This window comes from Melitaea cinxia, chromosome 3 (genome assembly GCF_905220565.1).
Source record: "Melitaea cinxia chromosome 3, ilMelCinx1.1, whole genome shotgun sequence".
Classification (NCBI taxonomy): domain Eukaryota; kingdom Metazoa; phylum Arthropoda; class Insecta; order Lepidoptera; family Nymphalidae; genus Melitaea; species Melitaea cinxia.
Window position 1 is genome coordinate 5,089,823 of NC_059396.1, and position 25,624 is coordinate 5,115,446.

At 33.1% G+C, this 25,624-nt stretch overlaps 1 protein-coding gene across 1 annotated transcript in view; it reads left to right on the forward strand.

The window, feature by feature from the left end:
• LOC123669098 (protein Wnt-10a) overlaps window positions 1–25,624 on the forward strand; it is a 38,859-nt gene that overhangs the window by 5,395 nt on the left and 7,840 nt on the right. The window contains exons 2-3 of the mRNA XM_045602735.1: window positions 7,406–7,653; window positions 15,945–16,231. Coding sequence (XP_045458691.1) covers window positions 7,406–7,653; window positions 15,945–16,231 — 535 coding nt within the window. The remainder of the gene's footprint in view (window positions 1–7,405; window positions 7,654–15,944; window positions 16,232–25,624) is intronic.

Below are 25,624 nucleotides of genomic sequence, written 5' to 3' on the forward strand. Positions count from 1 at the left end.
AATAAATAATTTGTCTAGAAATTAAGAAATTTTTTTTTTGCGGTGGACTACCCTTAGGGACTACATTTAGGGGGATGAAAAATAGATGTCGTTCGATTCTTAGACCTACCCGATATGCACACAAAATTTCATGAGAATCTCAAGCCGTTTCGGAGGAGTTTAACTACAAACACCGCGACACGAGAATTTTATATATTAGATTATTTCATATCAACAACCACTCTGGTGTAGTGTTGCGAGTAGTCGCTTAAAACACTGACGGTTTGCAGGTTCCATTCCCGCTCGGGATGGATATTTGTATTTGTACAAATACCTATTTCTGTCCTTATGGGTCTCTCCACCATGCCTCGAAGCCGTCGGTCCAGTTGCTATCTTAAATACCTGATAGCGATCGTTACTCATAGTAGGCAACATATCCGCCAACCCGCAGTGAAGCAACGTGGTGGACTAAGCCCCAATCCTTTTCTTACATAGAGAAAGAGGCCTAAGCGAAAGAGTAAAATGTTAGAGGCTGATGCGTATTTTATATCAACGTATATTAAAAAAAAACATTTGTTATACTATATGAACTTAAATTAATCATTTAATACTATATCTAAATATATATTACAAATAAAAATGCAAGGATTAATCGCGAACCTTAAACCGATAGGTGTTTTATCTTATAGGATGCTCGCTACAAAAACCTTTATCTCCTCTAATTTATTAAGTCATTGATACAGAAACTCTTTTATCAACAACTAATTGCATATATTGGTAACACTTTAAGGGATATACAAATTGTATGTGCCATAGAGTAGATAATAAACCGAGCAAATAGGTATAAAGCAAGAGTACACATTGTTGGTACACGGAATTTCAATCAGACCGTGGAACTCGATAATCGTAAGAGCGTAACTTTCTGAAACGTTATACGACTATTCGTCTTAATATCTACGCTCTAAGGTTCTGTTTCCTTGTTCAGTATTTCGGCGAAGTCTTTATGCATCCTCGGGTTAGAGAAGAGAAAAGTATTTGCAGAATTGTCGGCACGCAGAGAGAAGCAACGCAAGTAGCTGTAATTTGTATTGAAATAACCTTTCTGAATGAGTATCGTAGCATTTCATCAGCCCGGCTCCGACATCAGATTTATTATTTTTTTACTGGCGTGGTCTTAAAGCACGAAATTATTGTTTTTATCTCGTCGGTAGGAATTTTCGAAGCAATTATATTAAGCTCAGCTCGGAGTTTTAATTGGATCACTGAGTTTAACGACTTGTTGGAAAAAGCTGTTAGTTGCATCGGTTAATTCCCCCCAGCGCGACAAAGTTGCGTGGAAAAACTAACTCACGACGACGTACAAGTATCGCTGCAATCACGAAAACAACACTTCGCGCCAATTACAGAAATAAAGCTCAAGGAGCAGCTACCGACAACACGTACTTAATTTATACTTATAACTCGTTGATATAAAACATGAAGCGTGTTGAATAACTAATATTTTCAATCACTCGTAATATATTATGTACTAACGTCCTCTGTCCGTCCATGTCTTGTACACGATAAGTGATCACCAACATATTATATACTAAAACCTTCTCCAAAATATGCTGCATCTTATGGTATAATTATTATTCCGATCGGTTTCTCATTTATTTGTATAGAGATTTGAAAAGTAAAAAATATCTAATTAGTATATTAAGTATTTGAAACGTAAAAAAAATGTTATAAATAATATTTTAAGTGCTAAATTTCAATGAATATGTTGTCATTCGTATTATTTATTTTTGTGTGCCCACACATTAGGGAATTCTAAACATTTTTAATATCATATCAAAAATCGACCGTTCCAGCGGGGATCGAACCCGCATCTCCGACTCACCGTGTCGCTTAGAACCGAGTATAAAATCATCATATTAAAAATATTGTAATCATGATTCCTTATATATTGCTTTTGTATTCATAGTTAGCGTTTGGATTTTCCTGTAAGTGATAAAATTCAAACGAGATAGTGGAAGTAGGTATATTGAAAATAATCAATAAGAAGAAAATTAAATATCGCTTGTGTCAAACCGATAAATATTTATTTTGAGATAGAGTGAAACTGAAGAAAGAACCCTTCAACATCCATTCCTGACGTCCACACTTACCGATAATGTAATCAATATAAACTTTAAATACCGTTACATTTCAACACTTAAGGTCATTAACGCGAACTCACACTGGTACACAGAATACTTGAAAGTCGAGGTGTTAAATTTTAATAAAAATAAAACCATCGCAATGCAAAAATGATACGACAGTGATAATAATGACGGCGGGTGCGTATCATTAAGATCATTAAACGTCGGTTATTCGTCTTCCCAACCCTTTAATGAAACCGGCATTCTCTGAGCGTGGGAAGGAGGCAAGATAAGTTACACTGTTATGTAAAGACGGAAAACGCTATTTGACTTTTGTTACTAACACTTTAGTGTTCCGTATGTCAATGATATTTAAATCGAAAGCGTTTGTTTAATTTTTTACATTGTCTAAAAAAAATCTGAAAACTATTTCGTTAGACTAAGTTGTTAAAATATGTATTATCCATGAAAATATCGTCGACATACTATACGCTTATGAAAATTAGTTAATTCGAATCAGCAGTATTTCTCTAAAAAACAAGAACGACCCGAAGCAATTACTACACAAATTGGATCGAAACTAAAGCTCACAGCAAAATACTCTATACGAAGTTATACCTACATATAATAATAATACACATGATACCTAGTACCAAAGCAGTGTTGATTGATCGAAATCGATCAGGATTTCAGTTTAGTCGAACGTTATCTACCCAAAGCGTTTAACTGATGGATCTTACGGTCCGGATGTTTGCTGTCGGTTTTTATGCGTGCAGAATAAAGCCTAAAGCCCCCCCCCCCCCCTGTTTTATAATTCCACTTACGATGAATTTTAAAAATAGTTGTAATAGTGCTGTAGTTTCTGTTTCAGTCTTTGGATTCGAAGTAGGTATTGTTTAAAGTCAAAAAAATCTTGCAAATGGTCAGAACAGACATAGATACCTAAGACAAAATAGAAAATACTAAAGACTATAAAAGAATTACAATTTTGGCATAGGCGGAAAACCAGTTAATGTTCTTTTAATAGACATATGAATTATGCTTACCTATTGTTATTTATGTATAGAGTGAATATCTAAGCTTAAAGATGCTATTACCAATATTATTTCTCATAAAATACTTTATTGTCTACCATTTTCTTTCAATTTCCATACAAACAATTTTAACTTAACCTACATACACTATATCTATGAAGTAAAACAGCAGAACCACATAGAAACTAATTGTTCCATCTTGACCATTCTAAAGTACAATTAACTGATAACAGATGAACCATGTTCTTGGAAGTTAAATAGACGTACACACCTAAAACAATACAAAATATAACATATAAAGCCTTTTTAAGCGGAATATGAAGAGAAACAAATGTTCAACAATCTCTACATGACAATCAAGCTTTCTTTTACCTTATGTTTGTTGTGTCAATTTATAAACATTATAAGCGAGGAGAGATTGTTGTGACATGAAGCCTTTTTTTTTAGTTACAATGTTGTCCTTGTATTTATTGAGTATTTTTAACAGACTTCATAAAAAGGGGGGAAAATGAGGTTGTCAATTCGACTGTGTTTTATGTACCTATGTAAGTTACCTCATAACTTTTTACTGGGTGTACCGAGTTCCAATAACGCTTATTTAATGGACTATTTTTTCGAATACCTACGATGTAAATAGTAGTTAGTGCATTTTCGATTACAAACAAACATTGTTCGTGACAGACTAATGTTTAAAAAAATACTTTCCATCTTCTATTGAGTGCTAATAATTATTTTTACTGTTTGTATGTTTATTGTACTGTGTGGCTACGGTACTAAAGAATATATCCACCCCCTCTCTTCCCGTGGGTGTCATAAGAGGCGACAAAGGGATAACACAGTTCCGCTACCACCTTGGAACTTAAAAAGCCGACCGGTGGCGGGAGAACCATCCAACTGCTGGCTTTGAAATACACAGGCCGAAGACGGGCAGCGGCGTCTTCGGTGCGACAAAGCCAGTACTGCGGTCACCAACCCGCCTGCCCAGCGTGGTGGCTGTGGGCAGAACACATGAGTTCACGTTATTTTTGGCGTAAACTTGTGGCACAGGCCTATGTCCAGCAGTGGACTGTATAGGCTGTAATGATGAATTATTTTTAATAAAGATATACAACATAATCTTCGTCTGTCTATCCGTAAACTTGCAGTAGAGCAGCGTAGCAAATGAAGCTCCAACTATTACGAGTATATTGGGACAAATAACAGTCCATCCATTTTTGCAATTAAAAAAAAAGTTGTGCAATGTAGAGACCGTAGGTTTTTTAGGGTTTATATATTTAGGTAATTTGAATTAAGGTTGAGATTAATAAATAATAATTTGTAAAATGTTAAATATATTATATAAATTTTACACAATTATGGTTGGTCAATTATATACCATACCCGTAGAGTTTTTTTTCTTATGAATACACTAGATGAGTGGACGAATTTCTCGCAATTTGATCATTATTATTATTGATTGACTCTTACAGTTGCAACCACTCTGGTATAGTGGTGTGAGTGTTCGCTTAAAACACCGACGATTTGCCGGTTCGATTCCCACCCGTGATAGATAATTCTTTCCGATTTGATTGAGTATTCTTGTGGGTCTCCCCGGTACACGGTGGTGATAAAGCTCCAATACTTCTCCTATATGGAGAATGAGGCCTATATTTAGGCCCAACAGTGGGATGTTAAGGGCTGAATGCATCCATGCTTACAGTTTCTGGTCTGCTGTTAATTTTTAGTGTTGTTTTTTGAAATAAATAGGTTATTCAATGAAATCTTTTCGTTAGTGCGCTTAAAACTATGGAGATTAGGTTGTTTTTTTATAGAACATAAATACACTTTTAGTGGGTACAATGCTTTATTGAAAGCTCGTCTCGTTATATAACTACTAGCTGTGCTCGTGACTTCGTCTGCTTGGAATTAAACAAAAATAATTATTGTTTAATTCCCATTATCAAAAAAAACTGAAATAAAAGTAGCCTAAGTTACTTCGTATTACCTCAGCTATCTGCCAGTGAAAGTCCCGTTAAAATCGGTCCAGCCTTTTCCGAGATTAGCCGGAACAAACAGACAGACAGACAGACAAAAATTTTAAAAAATGCTATTTCGGTATATGTAGCGTGTATAACATACATATGAATTTAGTTAAAAGCGGTTATTTTAATATTACAAACAGAAACTCCAATTTTATTTATTTGTATAGATGAACATAATTGTGTTTGCTCGCAAACGAAAAAAAAACCGACTTCAATTACATCGACGAGTAATACAACGTAGATTGACGAAAAAATAGTCAAGTAACTACGCGTTATCAAAAATTACTCAAAAAGTAGTTATCAGATCTCAATAAAATTTATATGTGACTACATGACAAACTTCAGCTTTCGATTAAATTAAAAATTATCAAAATCGGTACACCCAGTAAAAAGTTATTCCGGATTTTCGAGAGTTTCCCTCGATTTCTCTGGGATCCCATCATCAGATCCTGGTTTCCTTAGTATGGTACCAAACTAGGGATATCCCCTTTCCAACATAAAAAGAATTATCAAAATCGGTACATCCAGTAGAAAGTTATGTGGTATAATACAACGTAGGTCGGCGAAAAAAGCGTCAAGTAAAAACGCATTATTAGATATAACTCGAAAACTAGTTGTTAGATCTCAAATAAATTTAAATGGGACCAATTGGCGCACACCACCTTTCGATTAAAACAAAATTTGTCGAAATCGGTCTACCCGGTCAAAAGTTCTGATGTAACATACAAAAAAAAAAAATTGAGTCGAATTGAGAACCTCCTCCTTTTTTGGAAGTCGGTTAAAAATAAAAAACCTAAAGGCATTTATATCTGACTTTTGTGGCAGAAAACTGTAACTGTAATTTTTATGTAAGTAAATCAAACCAAATCAAATCTGTGACATATATACTGCACATTACATCTATTGTTTTAAAACATTGTTAAGTTTTGTTACACTTTACTACTCTAGAAGAGAAAAAACTAAGTGTCGGATCACGTAGTACGATCCCATCTGATCAACGCTTTACTACCATCAGAGCGAGGACGTGACAGGTAAAGTCACGATTTAACAATATATAATATGTTATATAGACCCCAAGTGTGTAGGTTATCACTAATCTTGAAAACTTAATAGTTAATTTTCATATATGACGTGTTGGCGCAGTCTTCGTAACTGGCTGATATGCTAGCGGCAGTGGGTTCGATCTCCGAGCATGAAAATTTTCTAAGGCCGTACATATTGTAGTGCTTGTGTATTGAGTGTTTCCGAATTCATACCGTAGTTAAGACCGTCGGGGTCGAAGCTTTCGTTAACTTATTATTATTTTCGTTAACTTATTTTTTTGACATCAAAATTCTCGTGTCACAAACTATTTACCATACTGCTCTGAAACGGCTGGACAAATTTTTATGAAATCTTTATGAAAACATCTATTTTTCATACCTCTAAATTATAGGGGGTGGGGGGGATAAAGGCATCATAACATATAATGGCAAAACAACGTTTGCGGGGTCAGTTAGTTCTTATGTAAAACTGTTTCTTCAGTTACTTTTATCACTAGTTAATTGGTTATTTATTGTTAACAATGGTTTAACGCTTTATGATATTGCTTTATGAAGCATATTAATCAATAGAATACAAATAAATGAATTAACTTTTACATAAATCTTACAGAAGATAAGAACCACTTTGCATGTTGTTTATTCAACATGGGCAAACTAAAAATTTCAACACTAATCAACAACGAAATTGATTTTAATCGAGATGAACTATTTCAAAAATATTCACAGAGAAATCTCTCCGAATTTCAAACGAGCTTTACCATACGAAAATATTAATTAAAATCCCCTAAATAATTCCGACGTGAAATGCTTTAAAAATATTTGTTCGAACTCGGGAGCGAATACAAATTGTTTCATTATTAAAGTATTTTAGGCTCGTGTGATAGCATCTGTCCGAAATAAATTAATTATAACGACATTTATAAGCTTCCAATTAACGGTCATCTCTGTAAATGTAAATATTAATTAAATTAACAAGACATTACGTAAGATAATCAATAATATAACTTATTACCTAAGCACGATGTAAAACTATACTTCTTAATATTTTTATTTTGATATTATTAAGCTTATTGTTAAGTTGAATAATAATAATAATAAATACTCTTTGTTGTACACAATTAAGGAATTAGGTGTTTTATTTTTATTTCTGAAAAATACATTTTGTTTTATAAATGTTAAGTATAATAACATATCTTTTTCCTCAGCTCAAGAGACAGCGTTCTTCCTCATCAGCTCAAATTGAGCTCAAGTCTGACCTGTCGTCTCGTTGGTGGCTTAACCAGAGAGCAGAGAGCCATCTGCCACAATTCTGCTGACACATCAGCCATAGCATTTGAAGGTCTCCAATTGGCAGTCAAGGAATGCCAGCACCAGTTTCGTTGGCACAGGTGGAACTGCTCGAGTCTTTTATCGAAAAGTGCCAATCCACATGCTAGTAGTATTATGAAAAGAGGTAAGGTATATTTAAAAATCCTTAATTATAAACCGATTTTTTTTTTTTTACTTTATATGCAATTAGCAAAATAATATTAATTTAATTTTGAGTGTATGTATATTCTTATTTCTCGACATAAATTATACATTAAAACAGTACAAGTGAATACGAATATTGTACATGCACTGAAATGAGCTAAATGTAAATGTTTCTGGGAGTCAACATTACTTTTCATAATCTGATCGTTAAACAATAAAAACTTCGAGAGGACGGTGTATACTTATTAAATTATGTTCGTTCGAAATGGGTCGCACTGACTTCGTAATCTACATGTAGGTGGCACCAATCAACGTTATATTAAAATCAGTCCCAAGTGTAATTCTAAACGAAAATTTTATTAAAATAAACGGAAACAAATATTCAAACCAATCGCGATCGGTTATTACAATCCGAATTTATTACGACGAAAAATTATACACGCATATTAAGACCCAATGAACGGAGGGTCCGACCGTATTATGTTCCTGCGGTATTTACTGATCGCCGTAAGTCTTTATGTCTATATCTCTTAGTGTGAAAAGGCTTTGTCGATCTTATTTTTTCCACAATCATCGCACACGTTGACGTGGAAATTTACGAGCATGGAGGATGGGAGATAACAAATAATAAGACAGGCCTTGGTGGCCAGGTGTGGCCGCTCCCGCGCCCGCGATTTCACGCTACGTGTGGGTCCAGCCGAGCCCCGCTCGCCGACTTTACCAATTAATATTTTAACTGGAATTGTCTGAATACAAACTAACTCGATTCTCTCGATACACGCAGATATAGAATCGTACACGTTTTGTTTTGACCTTTTGTACAACAAGGTGAAATTATCAACTTAAGTCTTCTCATGTAACGTAAATTCCTATACAAATATTAAAACATTAATTAGACAAGGATTACTTTCAAACATTTTACCAGTTTTATTGTTTGACAGATCCAACACATTAATATTAGTAACACACCGTAACAACATCTTCCGGCCCTTCAACGAAACGATTCCGTTTAAATTGAAAAATAATGAAAAAATAGCGTAGCTAAACACTTAAACATCTTTCTTAACATGCCTATTGTTAAAATCTCGATTGAAACGTCTTCGGATGAACGAAACTAAAAAAAAAATCGAAGAACAAATCAAGAGAGGCTTTTAAATAGGATAATGGCGATCAATGATCGACGAAGAAAGATAATAATGAATCCGGACCTTTGGATTTTTTCAGCCAATCGTGTGATGCGTCGATGAAAGAAGTGGACGTATGGCATTCTGGATAGATCGCAGGATTCGTTTCGCTTCCACAAGATCCTCCACACGTTGTTAGCGCTCTTGTTGTACGTGTTGCTGACACAATGTAGACAATTTTATGACCTTTGTCGAGCTAATGAGATTATTGTTGGAAATCTTTTCACCTTAAGCGTTAATAGTCGTAGATGGGAAGCGAGATTAGAGCACAAGTCTAATGTCGGTGATATGACATGAGAGAATGGCGCTCAGTACGAGTCAGGGTGGCGAGTTGGCGCGCATGCCTTGATTTAAATCTGAAGGCAGCGCGAGCGCACGTGACCTGAATACGCAAGCTGGATGTGTCATAAAAAAGTGACATTTATTGGCATCTTATATCAACTACGTGTCAACAGGTGACGAAGCGACGACGACAAAATATGATTATGATGCCGCAAAAACGAGATGCATCGTTATAAAATGTCTTATCTGACAGCCTGCCGTGGGAATCCTGCCACAAAATTGACATCTTCATTGTATAAACGTAATAAAAAAATATTCGGATCCTGACAAGATATTTATAAAGTAATTAGTAGGTATGAGAAAATTAAATTTAAACATAAAAACAATTACATAGATACTAAGAAAGAGTGGCGCCCTAAAATAACAGTTTAAGAGCTTAAATAAGATGGAGACGTGTCGAAATGTCTGAACGCTGACGGGTCCGACCTTCTAATGGCCATGATAACATCTCATTCGATGTAGACCCGAGTCATGCTCATCCAGATTCCTCTGAACTGTGAGAAACAACACAAAAGGTCCATAAAATTATGAATTTGTTAAAAGTACACCGATTTGGACGTGACATGGAGTACTTTTTAACCGATTTCGAAAAAGGAGGAGGTTACTCATTCGACCGTATATATGTATGTTCAGGGATAACTTCGTCGTTTATGAACCGATTTTGATAATTCTTTTTTTGTTGGAAAGGAAAAAATCCTAAATGTGGTACCATGATAAGGAAACTAGGATCTGGTGATGGAATCTTAGAGAAATCGAGGGAAACCCTCGAAAATACGCATAACTTTTTACTGGATGTATCGATTTTGATGATTTTTAATTTAATCGAAAGCCGACATTTATCATTGAGAAGCGCAACTAAACTATAATTTTCAATTATATTAATTTTATCCCATTTCTAAAAACGTAAAACCAATTCTTCATTGAGAGTTTATTCTACGAAAAAACTAGTATCTAATATAAATATGTAACACAAGGACTTGCAACCGTGGTTAAATATCGTTTCGGTGATTAACGATTCGCAACACCCAGGTAACTCACAAGCCTTAATTGGTCCGAACCTTTTCTAAGCTTAAATTCTAATTAATGGACGTTTCGTCATAAAAATATTGATGTATAAAATCTAAATCGTTTGAAAAAACTGTTATAATTGCGACTAATAAAATATATAACAATTTTCTGTAATATCTAAACGATTTTTTATATCAAGAAGTATACGAATTTTTATATCATATTTTAGATTACATATAAACTGATACTTAGTATTAATCCTGTAGTTTTTAGTGACTGGTATTTAACGTAATCAATATTTTAGCATATCGTAATCAATAATCGTGATTTTGTGTGAGTCGACTAAATTATACTAATTATTACTTGCGGCAAGTTTTCTATGCTTTGCAAAATATCCAAAATTCATATATTCGGGATCCTGAAATGACTTTCTAAGATAGCCAGGTTAACCTAATTTACTATTAATAAGCGCTATTTTGATCCGTGGGTTTCGTATAAGGCGACTAAGGGACACTACCACCTACCTAACAGTTCCACTACCACCTTGGAATTTATAAAGCCGACCGATGACGGAATAACTATCCAACTGCTGGCTTTGGCACACAGTCCGAAGGCGCGCAGCAGTGTCTTCGGTGCGTCAAAGCTAGCCCTGCGGTCACCAACCCGCCTGCCCAGCGTGGTGACTATGTGCAACACACATGAGTTCACGCCATTTTTTGGCGCGAACTTGTGAAGAACTATGTCCAACAGTGGACTGCGATAGGCTGAAGTGAAGCGGTATTTTAAAATCTCGAACACAAAAGTTCTATAAATGACTTTCTTCTGAGTAACTAAACTAACCTTTGTTTTACTATTTTGAAGGTTAAAGGCGACATTAAGGTTGAGGAAGTTAGTACTTCAGACAGGCTAAATTGAAATTTACTTTTACATTTAAACTGTAACCTAACTCACAGAACCCTGCCGAGAGCCTGAGCAAATAATGCTTATTGGTATATTAGGCAGAGATATTGGAAATATTTTATTAACCTGATGAAACGATGATAATGCTCGTCAATCCGATCCGATCCGAATCCGAAATACTACCTCTTTCCGATTACTGTTTTGAAATTTACCTACCTTTAACTAAGTTTTATTAACTTCTATTTGTGATCAAATTTTATAACAATGACACTTATTCTTCACATTTATTTATCGTTCATTTTATTACTAAAACAAAACCAACATCTTAAAGCTCCTACATAATGATTTTACTGTAGAACAGTCATTGCAAAAAACACTTAAACATGCAACCAGGGAGGTCTTAATAAACTGTTTTATCAATTTGATAAGAACATAATTACCACATAAAGTGATTTTCTTTTCCGAGATAAGTAAGTAAATAGTTCATTCATTTTTGGCACCAGATTTATAGCCTATCAAGCTGAAAGCGAGAATCACCACGAAAAACTATTTTAGAATAACAAAGTAGGGAATCGTAAATTACCGAGATGTTCGCAAGCGTGGGCGCGACGTCGGCGCAGCAGCACGCCTTAAAAACCATGTTACACAACACGGAAAAAGACGACCACCGCGGAGGCTATCGGAAAAACCAATCAATATGCGCATCCCATTAAATAAATGTCCACATTCAACCGTTCATTTTTAAATAAAGAATCGAACATGAAAATAAAACGTTCAATATGATAATTAAAATTTGTATTTACTTAGGAGCGATGTAAGATTTTTTTGCTGTCCGGCGCCGAGTTGCCGTACATGGCCAGCATGGTGATTTGCCAATTTAATCCGCGATTCGAGGAACCGAGGTGGCGCTGCGTTCGTGACGTGCTCTCCACTCACCTGTCCACTAGAAGAGCGTTACTCGTTTTTGTTCCCGACCATCCACCGTCGTCAAACGATGTCTACAACAACAACACTCCCAAATACGAGGGTCTACATGAAGTGTAACACCTAAACATTATGTTAAGCACGTTGTTTATCATTCGTTCGAAATTATACGAAAACGAAATTTCACTTGCAGAAATCGTATCGTAAATCGACATCGCTTTTTCGTTCACAACTTTTATCGAAAATAATTACATGTCATGCATTATTGAAACAAAGGCAAGAAAAACAACAGAGCTACAAGTGTAAGGGAAGAATTTAAAATCTGTCACCCGTTCGAAATTCAGAGCATTCAATAAAAAGGTTACAAATGAATAATGAAATTCATTAGAGGAGTTTAATGTGATCGAAGAATACTGGACCTTGTAGACTTTAATGATAAATTGGAACGAGATAACAGTATTTAATAGCTTCATTGGAAGACGAATATTATTTGATTTAACTTACGTAGCTTCTTGTCAATAAAATTACTTATTAACGTAAAAAATAAGAGTTTTTATTAAATGACATTAGTTCTAAATGCAATCTACTGACCTGTGACCTACAATCTGATAGTACTATGTTACTAATGTCAATGAGGAGAAAAGTAGCATTTGATATACTTTTTGGTTAATGTTATTATTCAAATAGCTTGACATATTCAATATTTGTATATTACAACTCACCAATACGATACAAATAAGTCATATAAAAATACCAGCCAACCCAGTAGGTACATAAGAATCCACTAAATTCTGATTATCTGACCTGATTATCTGACCTGATACCTACTAATGGTAGACAGTAGGTATAAGGATACCCTCATCATATCATCCTCATATCTTGCAACTGCAACTTTTATTTACCTTCACTATCTACACTACTTCAATAAGAGTTTGCGGAGGTGTTAGCTGAATCTACCTAAAATGTCCGTAATAAAATCTAAAATATTTATTAGCTTCGACTCACGGTGGGGCAAGTCCCCTTGCCCACGCCCATGTTATAAGGATATAGCAATTATATAACTAAATGCTTTGCGTTACGTCAGATTATCAAAACCTCACTTGTGTATGACCGACACTGTAAGGCTATCTACTAAATGTTATTAAATCATTGTAATCAGAAATTAATACCTACTTCCATTAGATTATCCCAGTAAAATCACCCGTATAATAGTCTCAATTTACACTGAAATACATCACATTTAGTTTACGACCACAATACTCACATATTATTCTTCAACCATGAGCATAAACAAGCAATTAAATTATCACACAATAAAGACAGACCGATCGATACAATCACGCAATTGCATCAAGACAAATAAATTGTAAATAATGAGATTAACTACATGACATTGTATAATAGAATTATTGATTAGCGTTATACTAATACCCATAAACAAACATACGATAATCCTTCATATAAGAAAATCTTTTATAACTAAAAATACATCAGTATTTTCCTATATTAATGTAGGTAAAGTATTGGTATCGTTTATTAATAACTAACTCTTAGCAAAGTATAAGTCATTTGAGACAAAAGCTCGATATTACGCGATGGGTTGTGTTGTAACGGTTTTTGCGTTACATATTAATAATTAATCAATCGCATACCCTCAAAAAGACTTATTCATTAAATCTTTCGTTGAAAAGTAGGCATGTAGAAACAAATGAGTACTTTAGTCATCGATTGCTTACCAGAGATGAAGCTTACTTGGCTGACTACTTTTGAATTGCAATTTATCAGTAATAATGGCAGAATTCTTGATATCGTTTAACGTATGTAGGTATTTTATGTATATTAATCAAAACTACTTTTAAAAGAAAACATCACGAAAAATATGTGATATCCACTTTACTCCTTAAGTACTATCTGAGAATACGAAACGAAAGCAATACAATGAACACATACTTTAAAATTAATGCGAAAAAACCAAATGTCAAGACTCGCAAGTCAGCACCGCACGATTTTGATACATTACACGCTAGCCTTGCTTGGCGTATAACCGCCTACCGTCGTGAAATCATCAAATTCGAACTACAAAGTATTATAAATCGTTTCGTATCTGTTTTATCGCGTCTCCAACGATCGACAAATATAAATTTGTCACCGGTCACTGGAAAAAGGCCAGGCCAGTTTATAAATAAACAATAACAGTACCCTATTTGGTTTGTACACCGTAACATTCGTCTGTCTGTAGTCAATGCCAGTTGATAGTGCAGCGGAAATATTTATATGGAACGACTTACTGGTTAACTTAAATAATTTAGGATTGATATGAACTAACTGTCATTAGTTTACATCTAAGACTTTTCGATTACAAAATAATATTTTATATAATTTACTTACATCGTGAATATAGTAATAATTTAAGCAAGGCGACGAAATTTCAATTTTAAATCAACACGGCTGTTCTTTTCTTTATGATTATGTTTCGTGTCGACATTTTTGGTGTTGAAAACTCTTTTAATTGGCTTCTCGTGGAAATCGTACACGTGTAAAAGGACCTCATATTCTATAAAAATATTTCATCTGACGAACGATTTATAATGATTAACATATGTATCTGAATCGCCCTAAACCATACGATGTCTACTTTTTGCGAGGTTTGACGATCTAGAACCGATACGAATATGTTTTAAGAGTTTTATACATTTTCATGCGCTTATAAAATATACGCAAGATAAAAAATGACCGTGGATTTATTAAAACTGCCTTTACATGTTTCGACGTCGAGAAAATTCGAGAATGATATAAAAGTATTTTAATTAAAGAAGTTGGTTTTTATACTTTACCAAGTACTACGAGTATATATAAAAACGCATTTGACAACAAAAATATGGTTCCTTTGATCAACACACAACATTTTTGGTTTTACTTATTTGTGAATAAAAATAAAATTGTAATAATTTCAATCAACGGTATCTCCCTCTCAATTAGGCTCTGCACCCACTAATCTCTTCAGATAACGTAGCAGTATTAACCACTTGCCACAATCAAATTAATTTAGTCGATTCTCAAACGATTCATTGACTAAGATAATACTGGACATGTCGTGAGAACTCCACGAGGCATAAAATATTTAAAATCAAAAAAATATATATATCAAAAGCTTCTTGAATAAAAAATATACATTTTAATATTTTGTTTAATTTTGAATAGCACAGATTAGATTACAATTTGAATTAATCGTAAAATCGTTAACTCCGTTACAAGTTACAACATCCAATCAAAATTCCGATAATAAAACATCAGCGTTTACGTCAAAACATTAATTTATCTAAGAAAAGGTGGCAGCGCAATTACAACACAATAATTGCCCATTAAACGAGTATAGCTTTTAAAATCGCAACGATGCCTACGACACGGCGAGTCCATTGAGTTCGATACAATGAAATAGCAGGCATAGCACATTATTAGCCCGACTAACTTACAACCGAATACAATTAACTAAGCACCGGTCGCATCCGACCGAAGTCGAATGCAAATCGCTATCTTTATGGTTAAAAGATTACATTGTTCGAGGCCAATAGCTTATCTTTGAATCTCGAATGGTTCTATTTAATTTATTGCAATAAAATAGATAAATGGAGATCGCGACGTCCGCGTTCCGGAGATCGAAGCGGTGAACGCGAAAGCATAGTTGATATTATAACAGATGCATTGCGGAGATAACATGCGGCAAGACATCAGCAATTTCGCATTGGAATCTATAAGCGTGTAATTATTTTTTGTACTCTTCACTTATCTTTTCTTTGATTTTTTTGTCTCGTTTATAATATGAAATGTCTTCTTATTAAATGCCTTTTGGTTTATTAATTAAATTGATATCTATCTAAAGTGTTACTAATTGAATCAATTAATTATTCAACAGGTTTCCGTGAAACGGCATTCCTGTATGCTCTAATGTCAGCAGGAGTGGCACACTCTATCGCACGCGCCTGCGCACAAGGCCGCCTGCTGTCCTGTGGCTGCGACCCTCTCGGCTACCGCGCCTCCCATGACCGAGGGAGAGCGAGGGCTAACAAGTGGGAATGGAGCGGTTGCTCTCATAACTTAGCCTTTGGCATTGAATTCTCAAAAAAGTTTCTAGACGTCCGAGAACAAGTAGATGATTTACAGTCGAAGATCAACGTGCATAACAATAATGCTGGACGATCTGTAAGTAACAAAATATTCTGAAATATTTATAGTTTTTGATCAAAATTTTGATAAAATTTTAAATTTAATAATCGAAATAACTTTTTAAACTATCTACAATCACTATTATTAAAACGTAATAATGGTTATTTGTCATGTTTATGATTATATATTTCAATATATCGGTATTCTTGCAAACCCCTTGAACTCGGGTGCGGTTTACCCGTCTTACCCCGGTTTATGTCCTAATAACTAAATCTTACCTTTGTAAAGGAACGTACTTTTAAGAACAAACGAAAAAGCAACGACAAAAAAATATTAATCGCTAGCTTAAGAAACCCTTTCGAGTTTTAGCAACTCTGCTGATTCCTATCATAGAAAAGTATTATGTTTTTAGCCGACTTCCAAAAAAGGAGGAGGTCCTCAATTCGATTGTATTTTTTATGTATTTCACCTCAGAACTTTTGACTGGGTGGACCTATTTCGATATTTTTTTAATAGAAAGATAGTGCCTGTCATCTGGACCCATTTTATTTTTATTGTGATCTGACAAGTACTTTTTGAGTTATATCTAATAATGCGTATTAACTTAACTATTTTTTTTTGTCGCATAACTTTTTATTGGGTATACCGATTTTGACAATTCATATTTTAATCGAAAGCCGATGCTGTCTTGTAATCCTAATTAATTTGATAGAGATCTGATGAACTTTTTGAGTCATCTTTGATAACGCGTATTCACTTGATTATTTTTTTCGTCTACCTACATCGTATTACTTGTCGATGTAATAGAAGTCGGGTTTTTTTTTCGTTTGCGAACAAACACAGTTATATTACAAGAAATTAAAATAACATTCCTAATCACAAATACACATGTAAAGTATTATATTATTGTATAAAATATACATTCTAATACCCATAAGCTAGATGCCTGCTGCGTCTGACCTGATGGTTTACCTTGATTACTCACAACTGTCATAAATTGTCAATGAGTGGATTCAAAAGTGTCAGATATTTTAAATGTGTAGTCTTTGATGTCGGTTCAATTTTGTTGTTTCGTAAATAATACAGTGACAGTTGTTATAGTGGCAGAAACCAAATCGTAAGACAAATCTTAAAAAACTTCACTTTCGCCTTGCTATTGTGCGAATACTTTTGTGGTTTATACTGAAATATGACTTCGCGCTGTCAAATTGGGTTACATCTTTTGGTATAGCTTCGAACAACTCGTCTGCAAATAACTTTATTACTTAATTTTAGGAACTTATTGCGATTATCTTCTATCTTATTTTAAATACAACTAGCTGCCCGGACAGACTTCGTTCTGTCAATAGTAAATTTTTTTTGTATTAACACCTTCCGTGGGCCTTAAGGAACATGTTTACTATGGCGGATCGCGCGCTACATCGCCCGGTTTATATAGCTTGAGCAGGCGGTCGAGCGATGCGGGGCAGAGGGGATGGACTCGCCGTAGGCATCTCAATGCTCGCCAAGCATTAAAAATGTTTCGCTACTAATTACTTCTAACAACGATATCTCAAAAACTATTCATCTGATTGATTTAGTGTAAAGAGCAATTTTAATCTGCATTAAATGACTAAGCTAACTAACATATTCATTTGGATAAGGATTAATACCGAACTAAAGAAAATAGCTTTGAAAATAACGTAATGTTTTTAATTAAAAATGTTAACATAAAAGTGGTTATTGTAAGTCAACCGTAAGAGATAGAGATATGCTATCGCGGACTTTTTTGTAGCATTTTTATAGATTTTGAATTCTCTAGTACATTACTTAACTGTATCTTTGCTAGTTTACGCGGCGTTCGCGTGGAAAGTTCCCATTTGGCGAGATTTTTTGCGACCTCTTCAACATTTGTCGCCGTATTTCAGCTAATTTACATAAAAGCATAATAAATTATATACCTAAACCTTCCTCAAGAATTACTCTTTCTATTGTTGAAAACCGTATAAAAATCCGTTCAGTAGTTTTCGAGTTTATCGCGTTCAGACAGACAGGAGGACAGACAGGAGGACAGACAGGAGGACAGAAAGACGCGGCCGGGGGACTTATTTTTATAATAAGTATAGATAAATAAGTAAATTCAAAAAATTGGATAAAGACAGTTAAATATAAAGAGAAATATTTATAATAGGCTCGTTGTACTTGCGAAAGCAACTAAATGGTGCTTAGATATTCCCTTTTTTTAAGCAATTGTTAAAATGTATCACTGTATGCTTTCCTAATAAAATATAATAATAAATAAATAAATAAAATAAATATTAATTTCCAACTGCAACATCAAACTGAAACTATCAGGGTGCGTTGTTAAATCTGTTTAAAACAAGAGTTAATTTACAGAAGGTATTGATGGTAGACAGAAGGGAATGACATGACAAAGGGCGAAATGACACCACTAGACTACGATGATCCTTCAACGGCTTTATTAGATGCGCTGCATAACATCAGTTTGATCTTCGAAGGGGGTGAATACTGAAAGAACGTGGAAGCTCTTGGTGTCTCAGACGAGAATTAACTTAATTAATTGATTTGGAATTTGATAAAAAAATCGAAATTTGTCAGACTTTTACCCGATTTGGCGTCCTTGGATCATCTGAAAGTAGTTCTCAAAATGCCTGTGTGAATTTGTTTTTTAGAATATTTAACGAAAAAGAATAATAAATAATAGCATAAAATAAATCTCGCGATAAAAATTGTATAGGTAAATGCTTGAATGAATAAAAAATTTGAAATAATTTTAGCATGTCATTGAGGTCGTTGTTACACAAATGTAATATTGATTGAATAGTAAACATACAAAAATACGGTTAATACAATTTGATCGAAAAAAAATAATCTACTATTTTTTCATATTATCGAAATACCTAATAGTTGGGCCTGTGATTTCGATGATACATAATTAGGCTATTATTACCGAAGGTGTGACGATATTGGTATGTCAGTATAGCCGCTAGGGACACGAAATGTAGAACACATAGGTATTTAGTTCGATTCGAAGCGCCGTAAATGGGCGTGGTACGGTAATAACCCTTGTGGGTGGTCCGTGGACGCATCCGCATAAAGTTATAACGTACAATATAAATAGAAACCTCGCTACGCTTAAAACATGACAAGCTTTTTGCCGTGGACAACGGTTCCTTTTATTTCGATTATAAATTATTGGAGCGTAATTAAAAAACTCATAATTATATATGATAATGTTATACAGTTATTCCTTTGACGGTACGTTTTATATGTGTAAAAATAAAATTTTAAAGCGTCTTAAAGCTATATACTAGACATCTTTATTTGAAAAAAAAGTCACCGTATAGAATTTATTTAAATAAAATTGTTTTTATAGTGTGCTAGTTATTTTCTTCGACTTTGTGTAAGATATTTGAAATCATTTTAAATAAAAATGTTACTCACCTAATTAATATTATAATTGTTCACAAAAACGCAATATCGGTACCTACATATTTGAAGTAAATAAAATATATTTTGGATGAACTTTCTAAAATTAATACCCTCAAACAGACGTATTTATTATTTTATACAAGTATTATTAAAGTCACTTTAACGCTCGGACATCATTCGTAGCACCTGTTGTAGGTGTTAAATTAATGCATGAAGACAACAACAAAAACATACATCTGAAAGGAAAAATAAAATTGAAAGTGATTAATGAAATCGTCCATATATGTAGGGGTAAGCGTAAAACGTGCGCTCAGATATGTAAACGACTTATCGTTACGACAAAAACGCCATACAACTAGTTTTTTGAATAATATATAGGATTCCGTATATATATTTTTTTACGTTACACGCTTTCTAATTCACTAATCACATCAGAATGATCAACAAGAATTGACTAGCTGAACCCGGTCGAACTTCTTACGGTCTCATTTTTTTTATGAAAATATATATTTTTTTTATTTTCTTTAATACAAAACCCTATCTTTACAATAAGAATGCCGTGTGGTGTCAGCCGAGTAGAATAGCACCACCCCCTTTCTTCCCATGGGGGTCGTAAAAGGCGACCGAGGGATAAACCTGGCTCAAAATCATCTGGGTCCTGGAGAAGGAAAACTTCATTTGAAACCCGGAATGGGGTCTCCGTTAAGCATTCGTGGCATACGAGTAGCTCTAAAATGCGAAAGACTCCTGCAGCCGAACTGGCTCCACACGTATCGACTCGTCGTTCCTGTGGGCCTAGCCAGTGAGGTCGAGAGGGTGGCGCAGAGCTTAGGTAACTCTGCGTTTTCCTGATGAGTGTCTTAGGCGACACAGTGTCTGTCTGACACTGTCTAAATTGTCTACAATAGACGGACTAAGGCCAATGAATCACAATAAGGAACACAAAGATAAGTATTATCAAATTTGATGAAGTCGCACGGAAGTTAAGTGCATACATACGAACATTTCTGTGATTTATTTTTATATACCTATATAGATTAGACTACATATTTGTTCCAATGATCTTTAAGGCTACCAATTCGATATTTCAAAAACTCATATCTAAACTATATCTAACTCTACTATGGAGGAAAAAATATAATTCAACTTACAAAACTTTAGAAATTGCAGCAATTAAATGGTTATAATTTCGATATTTTCGAAAAATATGACATCAATTTGAAATTAGTAATAATTTTAGATAAGCACTATATACATAAATATAGTAACTTTAATAAACTTAGATATATTCAGTTTATGACATTATTGAACTTATTTTCTGCGGAATCCTAACAATTACGCCTTTAGTTCTAGTATTGAAGTTATTAAAATAGACTGGAAAATGAAACGAGTAGAACAACTGCCTATGACACCGTTATATTTAGTTGTGTCCTTCCCTTAAAAGCACATACACACACCATATACGATAATTTATACATAATAAAACTGTAACAAGGACCTAGACGATAGGAGTGTCATATTTATATCGACAATGAAGTAAAAATTGGGTTGGTAAACAAAACAAAAAAAAAAATATCTTTCTTTTATGCAAGCCGCGTTGTTTTGATGTAAAAGGATATACGACGGATGAACTTTACTTATTATATGTGAAAATTATTTACACAGTTCCACGTATAAGTACGTTGTATAAGCTGTCACGAAATACTTATAATTTATAAGTCTTTATTAAACAGACATTTTTCGCGATTTAAACCCGATCTATACAAATTTAAGCCTTTATTCAACGTTATTAGATACCTAGGTACATTTTATCTTACACAAAAAGTATTTTAAAGTAAATACTACTTTAATTAATAATTATTTACTGTCTCTAAACAAGAATCCCACTATTTATAGTTAATCATTGTTTATATCTACAAAAACCATGTGCCTCGTACATAAATTTGCAACAATAAATAAAGATTTAAGGAGTCAACCCATACTAATATTATCAACTATTATGACTCTGCTGCCGTCACATAAATACGTCAAGGATTGATTTGTTATTGTCAGCTTACATCTACCGTCTGACCAACATCGTCGACCGACACCTAAGCCAAAATACTCGCCCTACCGTACCGGATTACTTCGAATAATTTAATAGGCCTTCCTAATAATAAACATGTCATAGTGATCTTAAACACGACATAACAAACTTATAAATACACTTACAACAATCCCATCAAAACGAAAACAACCCTAACGTCACCGAAATAAACGTTGTCGTTCTTTTTAATTGGTGTAATATAAGCCTTGTTATTACAATATTTCTGTCCGTAACAAAATTTGACGTTAAAGCCGCATGTCTCGTGCTTAGTTAGAGGGATTTACGATTAATACAATTTCATTTAAGTCGAGAAGGTTTTTTATAATACAAACATGGTGTTCCTACAAATTGTTTAATTTGTGATTCGTTTATAATAGTTAATTATATGGTTGGGGACGGGTGTCTAATTTATATTGACGCTTAGTCCGAACACGATTCGTGACATTTATTGCTATGTAATTTGATTGTTTATTCGTAGCAGTTAATTTAATCATAAAATCATGTTTAGTTATTTTTTTAGTGTTTCATAGGCATTAAAAAACGTAACACTTAAGAAATTTTATGGCCTTTCGAAAAGAACTTCGAACTGCTATCTGAATATGAATCACGTAATAATAAGGGAAAATTATGATGATTACTTTATTCACTGTGGTAGCTAGATTAACAGTTTTAATGATATCACAAAAAATGTACAGTAATTTAACCATAATTTGAGTCTTTTAGTACCTGCTTTTATATTTAGTATAAACAGGGGTGGAATGAAAATATGGTCTTTCATCACTATTAATTAATTTTATTTATATCATAAAATATGCAATTTAAGTACACATATGTGTAAATTTTTAACCTGAACAAAAGATTTATAATGGAATTCTAAATATTACAAAAATATAATGACTAAAATACAAAATATTAAAATCTATTGTATATATAGTTTAATAAGTTAAACAAACACATACTCCAACTTAAGTGCTAACGTTTCCTCTTCTAAATCAGATTATGACAATAAATTATCTTTCATAAACGTCCCAAATAGCAACAAATTAGCTAATTTAGTTTTGGCAAATTAACAAATGACAGCTTTTAAGCCAGTAGTCATAAAATATGACTTTAGGTAAAGTCTTCATATTAAAAGAAATCATAATTAACGTTTGTCTGTAGGTATATTGGAATGATCCCTGTTGTATTAACGAAATATATATAAACTATATGAAAAATTCTCGTGTCACAATGTTAGTTACCATACTCCTCCGAAACGGCTGGACCGATCTTTATAAAATTTTGTGTGCATATCGGGTAGGTCAGAAAATCGGCCAACATCTATTTTTCATACCCATAAGTTAAAGTTAAGTAAGTTATAAGGAGGATGGGATTAAGGGGGTTTATAACATATGTTGCAAAACAACGTTTGCAGGGTCAGCTAGTAAACTATAAAATTGGACTTAAACATACAATAATTGACTAGTTAGACATACAAGTAAGACTATTACTACTAAATAATAAGTATTTAAAAGACTCAATTTTCACTCGAATGTTCTAAAAGGAAGGTGCGAAATACCCCCAGCAACTTCATATTTTTATTACAAAGAAAAATAAAAACAAAAACGCAGGAACAAAGTCGGGTTAATTCATTAGACAGTTGTCTTATAATTTACTATTAACACATAATTTATTTTGATATTTTACGATTCTCTCGCTGTGGTCGTTACAAAACGAAGCCAAAACTAATGATTACTATACAATGTTGCCTTTACGATGTTTTATGTAGTCTACCTATTGCCTAGGGACATCGTTGATATACTGCTGTTGATATTAAAATATAGATAAGCGATACAGATAATAAATATATATTAGTATTAAGTTTTAGAAGGTCATATCTGGACGTTATCTGTCTTAAATTTATATGATAAATTTTTATTTTATTATTATATTTTTTGGGATATTTATTACTTAATTATTTAATACTTAAAATAATTTTCGGATATATTATAGTTAGCTTTCTCATGTTTGTTTTTTACTTAAAGTGATTCTCCACTTCTTTTTTTCTGCACCACCCGAGTTATAGGCTCCTTTTCATTTGAACTAGCTTGGATTAGATTTGAAAAAGCTTTAGTTAAAATGGGATATTCAGTTAGTTAGTAGTTAACGTATAAATATGTATATAGTAAACATATAAAAACTTTGATTAATTAGACAAAGTTCCTACTAGATATATTAGAGATAGAGGTCCATTATCTTCTTCAGCAAAGGAAAACCAGATAGGTATATTGTCAGCAAAACTTGACGTTTTACAAAATACATAACTTTGTTTAAGTTAAAAAATATTGCTGAAAATCTCTATAATTTATAATTTATATTACAGTCCTATCATTTTATAATATCAAAATAGATTTAAGTAAATTTCATTAAATATCTGCTTACCATATTCAGCTATAAAATAGCATTTGATTGAATGAAGGTCGTAAATAAATAAGAATGATTTGCATTTTATTTTTAATAATTACCTATTAAGATTATACTATTTACCTGAAGCCAAATTAAATTAGTGTGTAAATGGCGTCATCATTCTCGTAATTGTTTTGGTAAAACACTAATTGAATTGATTACCATTGACATAAAATACCTTCTGTTATAACGTCAGGTCAATGTTTTCCGCGTGTACTTTTATATAATGTAGAAACATTATATACTGTCTATCGAAAACACTGAATCAAATAAACTTATCCATTTGTATATTACGTTATTACATATGATATGAAACCTCATTACAAAGAGAAAAATAGAATATATAAAACAAAATAGATGTTAATTGATAAAAAATGAAACCGGAAACCTCTAGAAAGAATAATATCCACATTTTATCTATTAAGAAAATTGTTAAGCGATAATTACTGCTGCAGTATAGTATATTTAATTCACACTTTTATAGAGAAAACGAAATTGTAATAATTTATTTATTCAATACTAGCGACCCGTCCCGGCTTCGCATGGGTGCAATGCTGATACTAAATATAAAATATAAACTAAATATTTGCAATGTAAGCGCAAAAAAATGTGTTTATTTACGACATCACATTAGAAAAGTCAAAAACTATCAGTGTTCCTCTATAATATTATTAGGTATACATAAAACTTTCCTCTGGAATAACTCTATTTATTAAATAAAACCGCATCAAAATTCGTTGCGTAGTTTTAAAGATATAAGCATACAGACAGTGGGAAGCGAGTTTGTTTTATACTGTGTAGTGATACATAATATGCTTGTAGATCAATATTTAGTGCTAAAATGTAATTTCAACGCGACAAGTACAAGCAGACCTCGTATTATATTTGTGTAGCAAAAAACTTAATAAAGATACAAATTATAATTATATTACATTTTTTTTAGTTTGTACATATAATTATAATATGTACAAACAAAAAAATAATAATAAATAAATAATAATAAAAATATTAATAGCTCTCGAAATAAATTTAAGACAAAGTTCATTTAAAAATCAAATTAAATTAAAATAGAAAAGAGTAAAGCAACATGTAAATAATAATAATTGTACAATAAATTTATTTTGTATTGTAAAATGAACAGAAAATATTTAGGTACATGCGCTTACATTTGTAATTATATAATTGAGACTTGGATTTCAAAATAGTCTAACGTAATACGAAAATAGAATGATACATAATTTAAGTTTTACGTACCATAAAATGTGTATGCAAATATACATAGTCTCTCACAATTGAATCACAACCGGGTAATAATAAAGATATCTATGTAACCATGATCTATCGTAACAGAGAAACTGGTCCAACTCTTACCCGGTGGTCCCCGACCCCACTCGAGCGTTGTACCATCGGTATTTTAGATATCGTATTGTGGCCAGATAATTAACAGCATCCCAGAGATCTGTTAG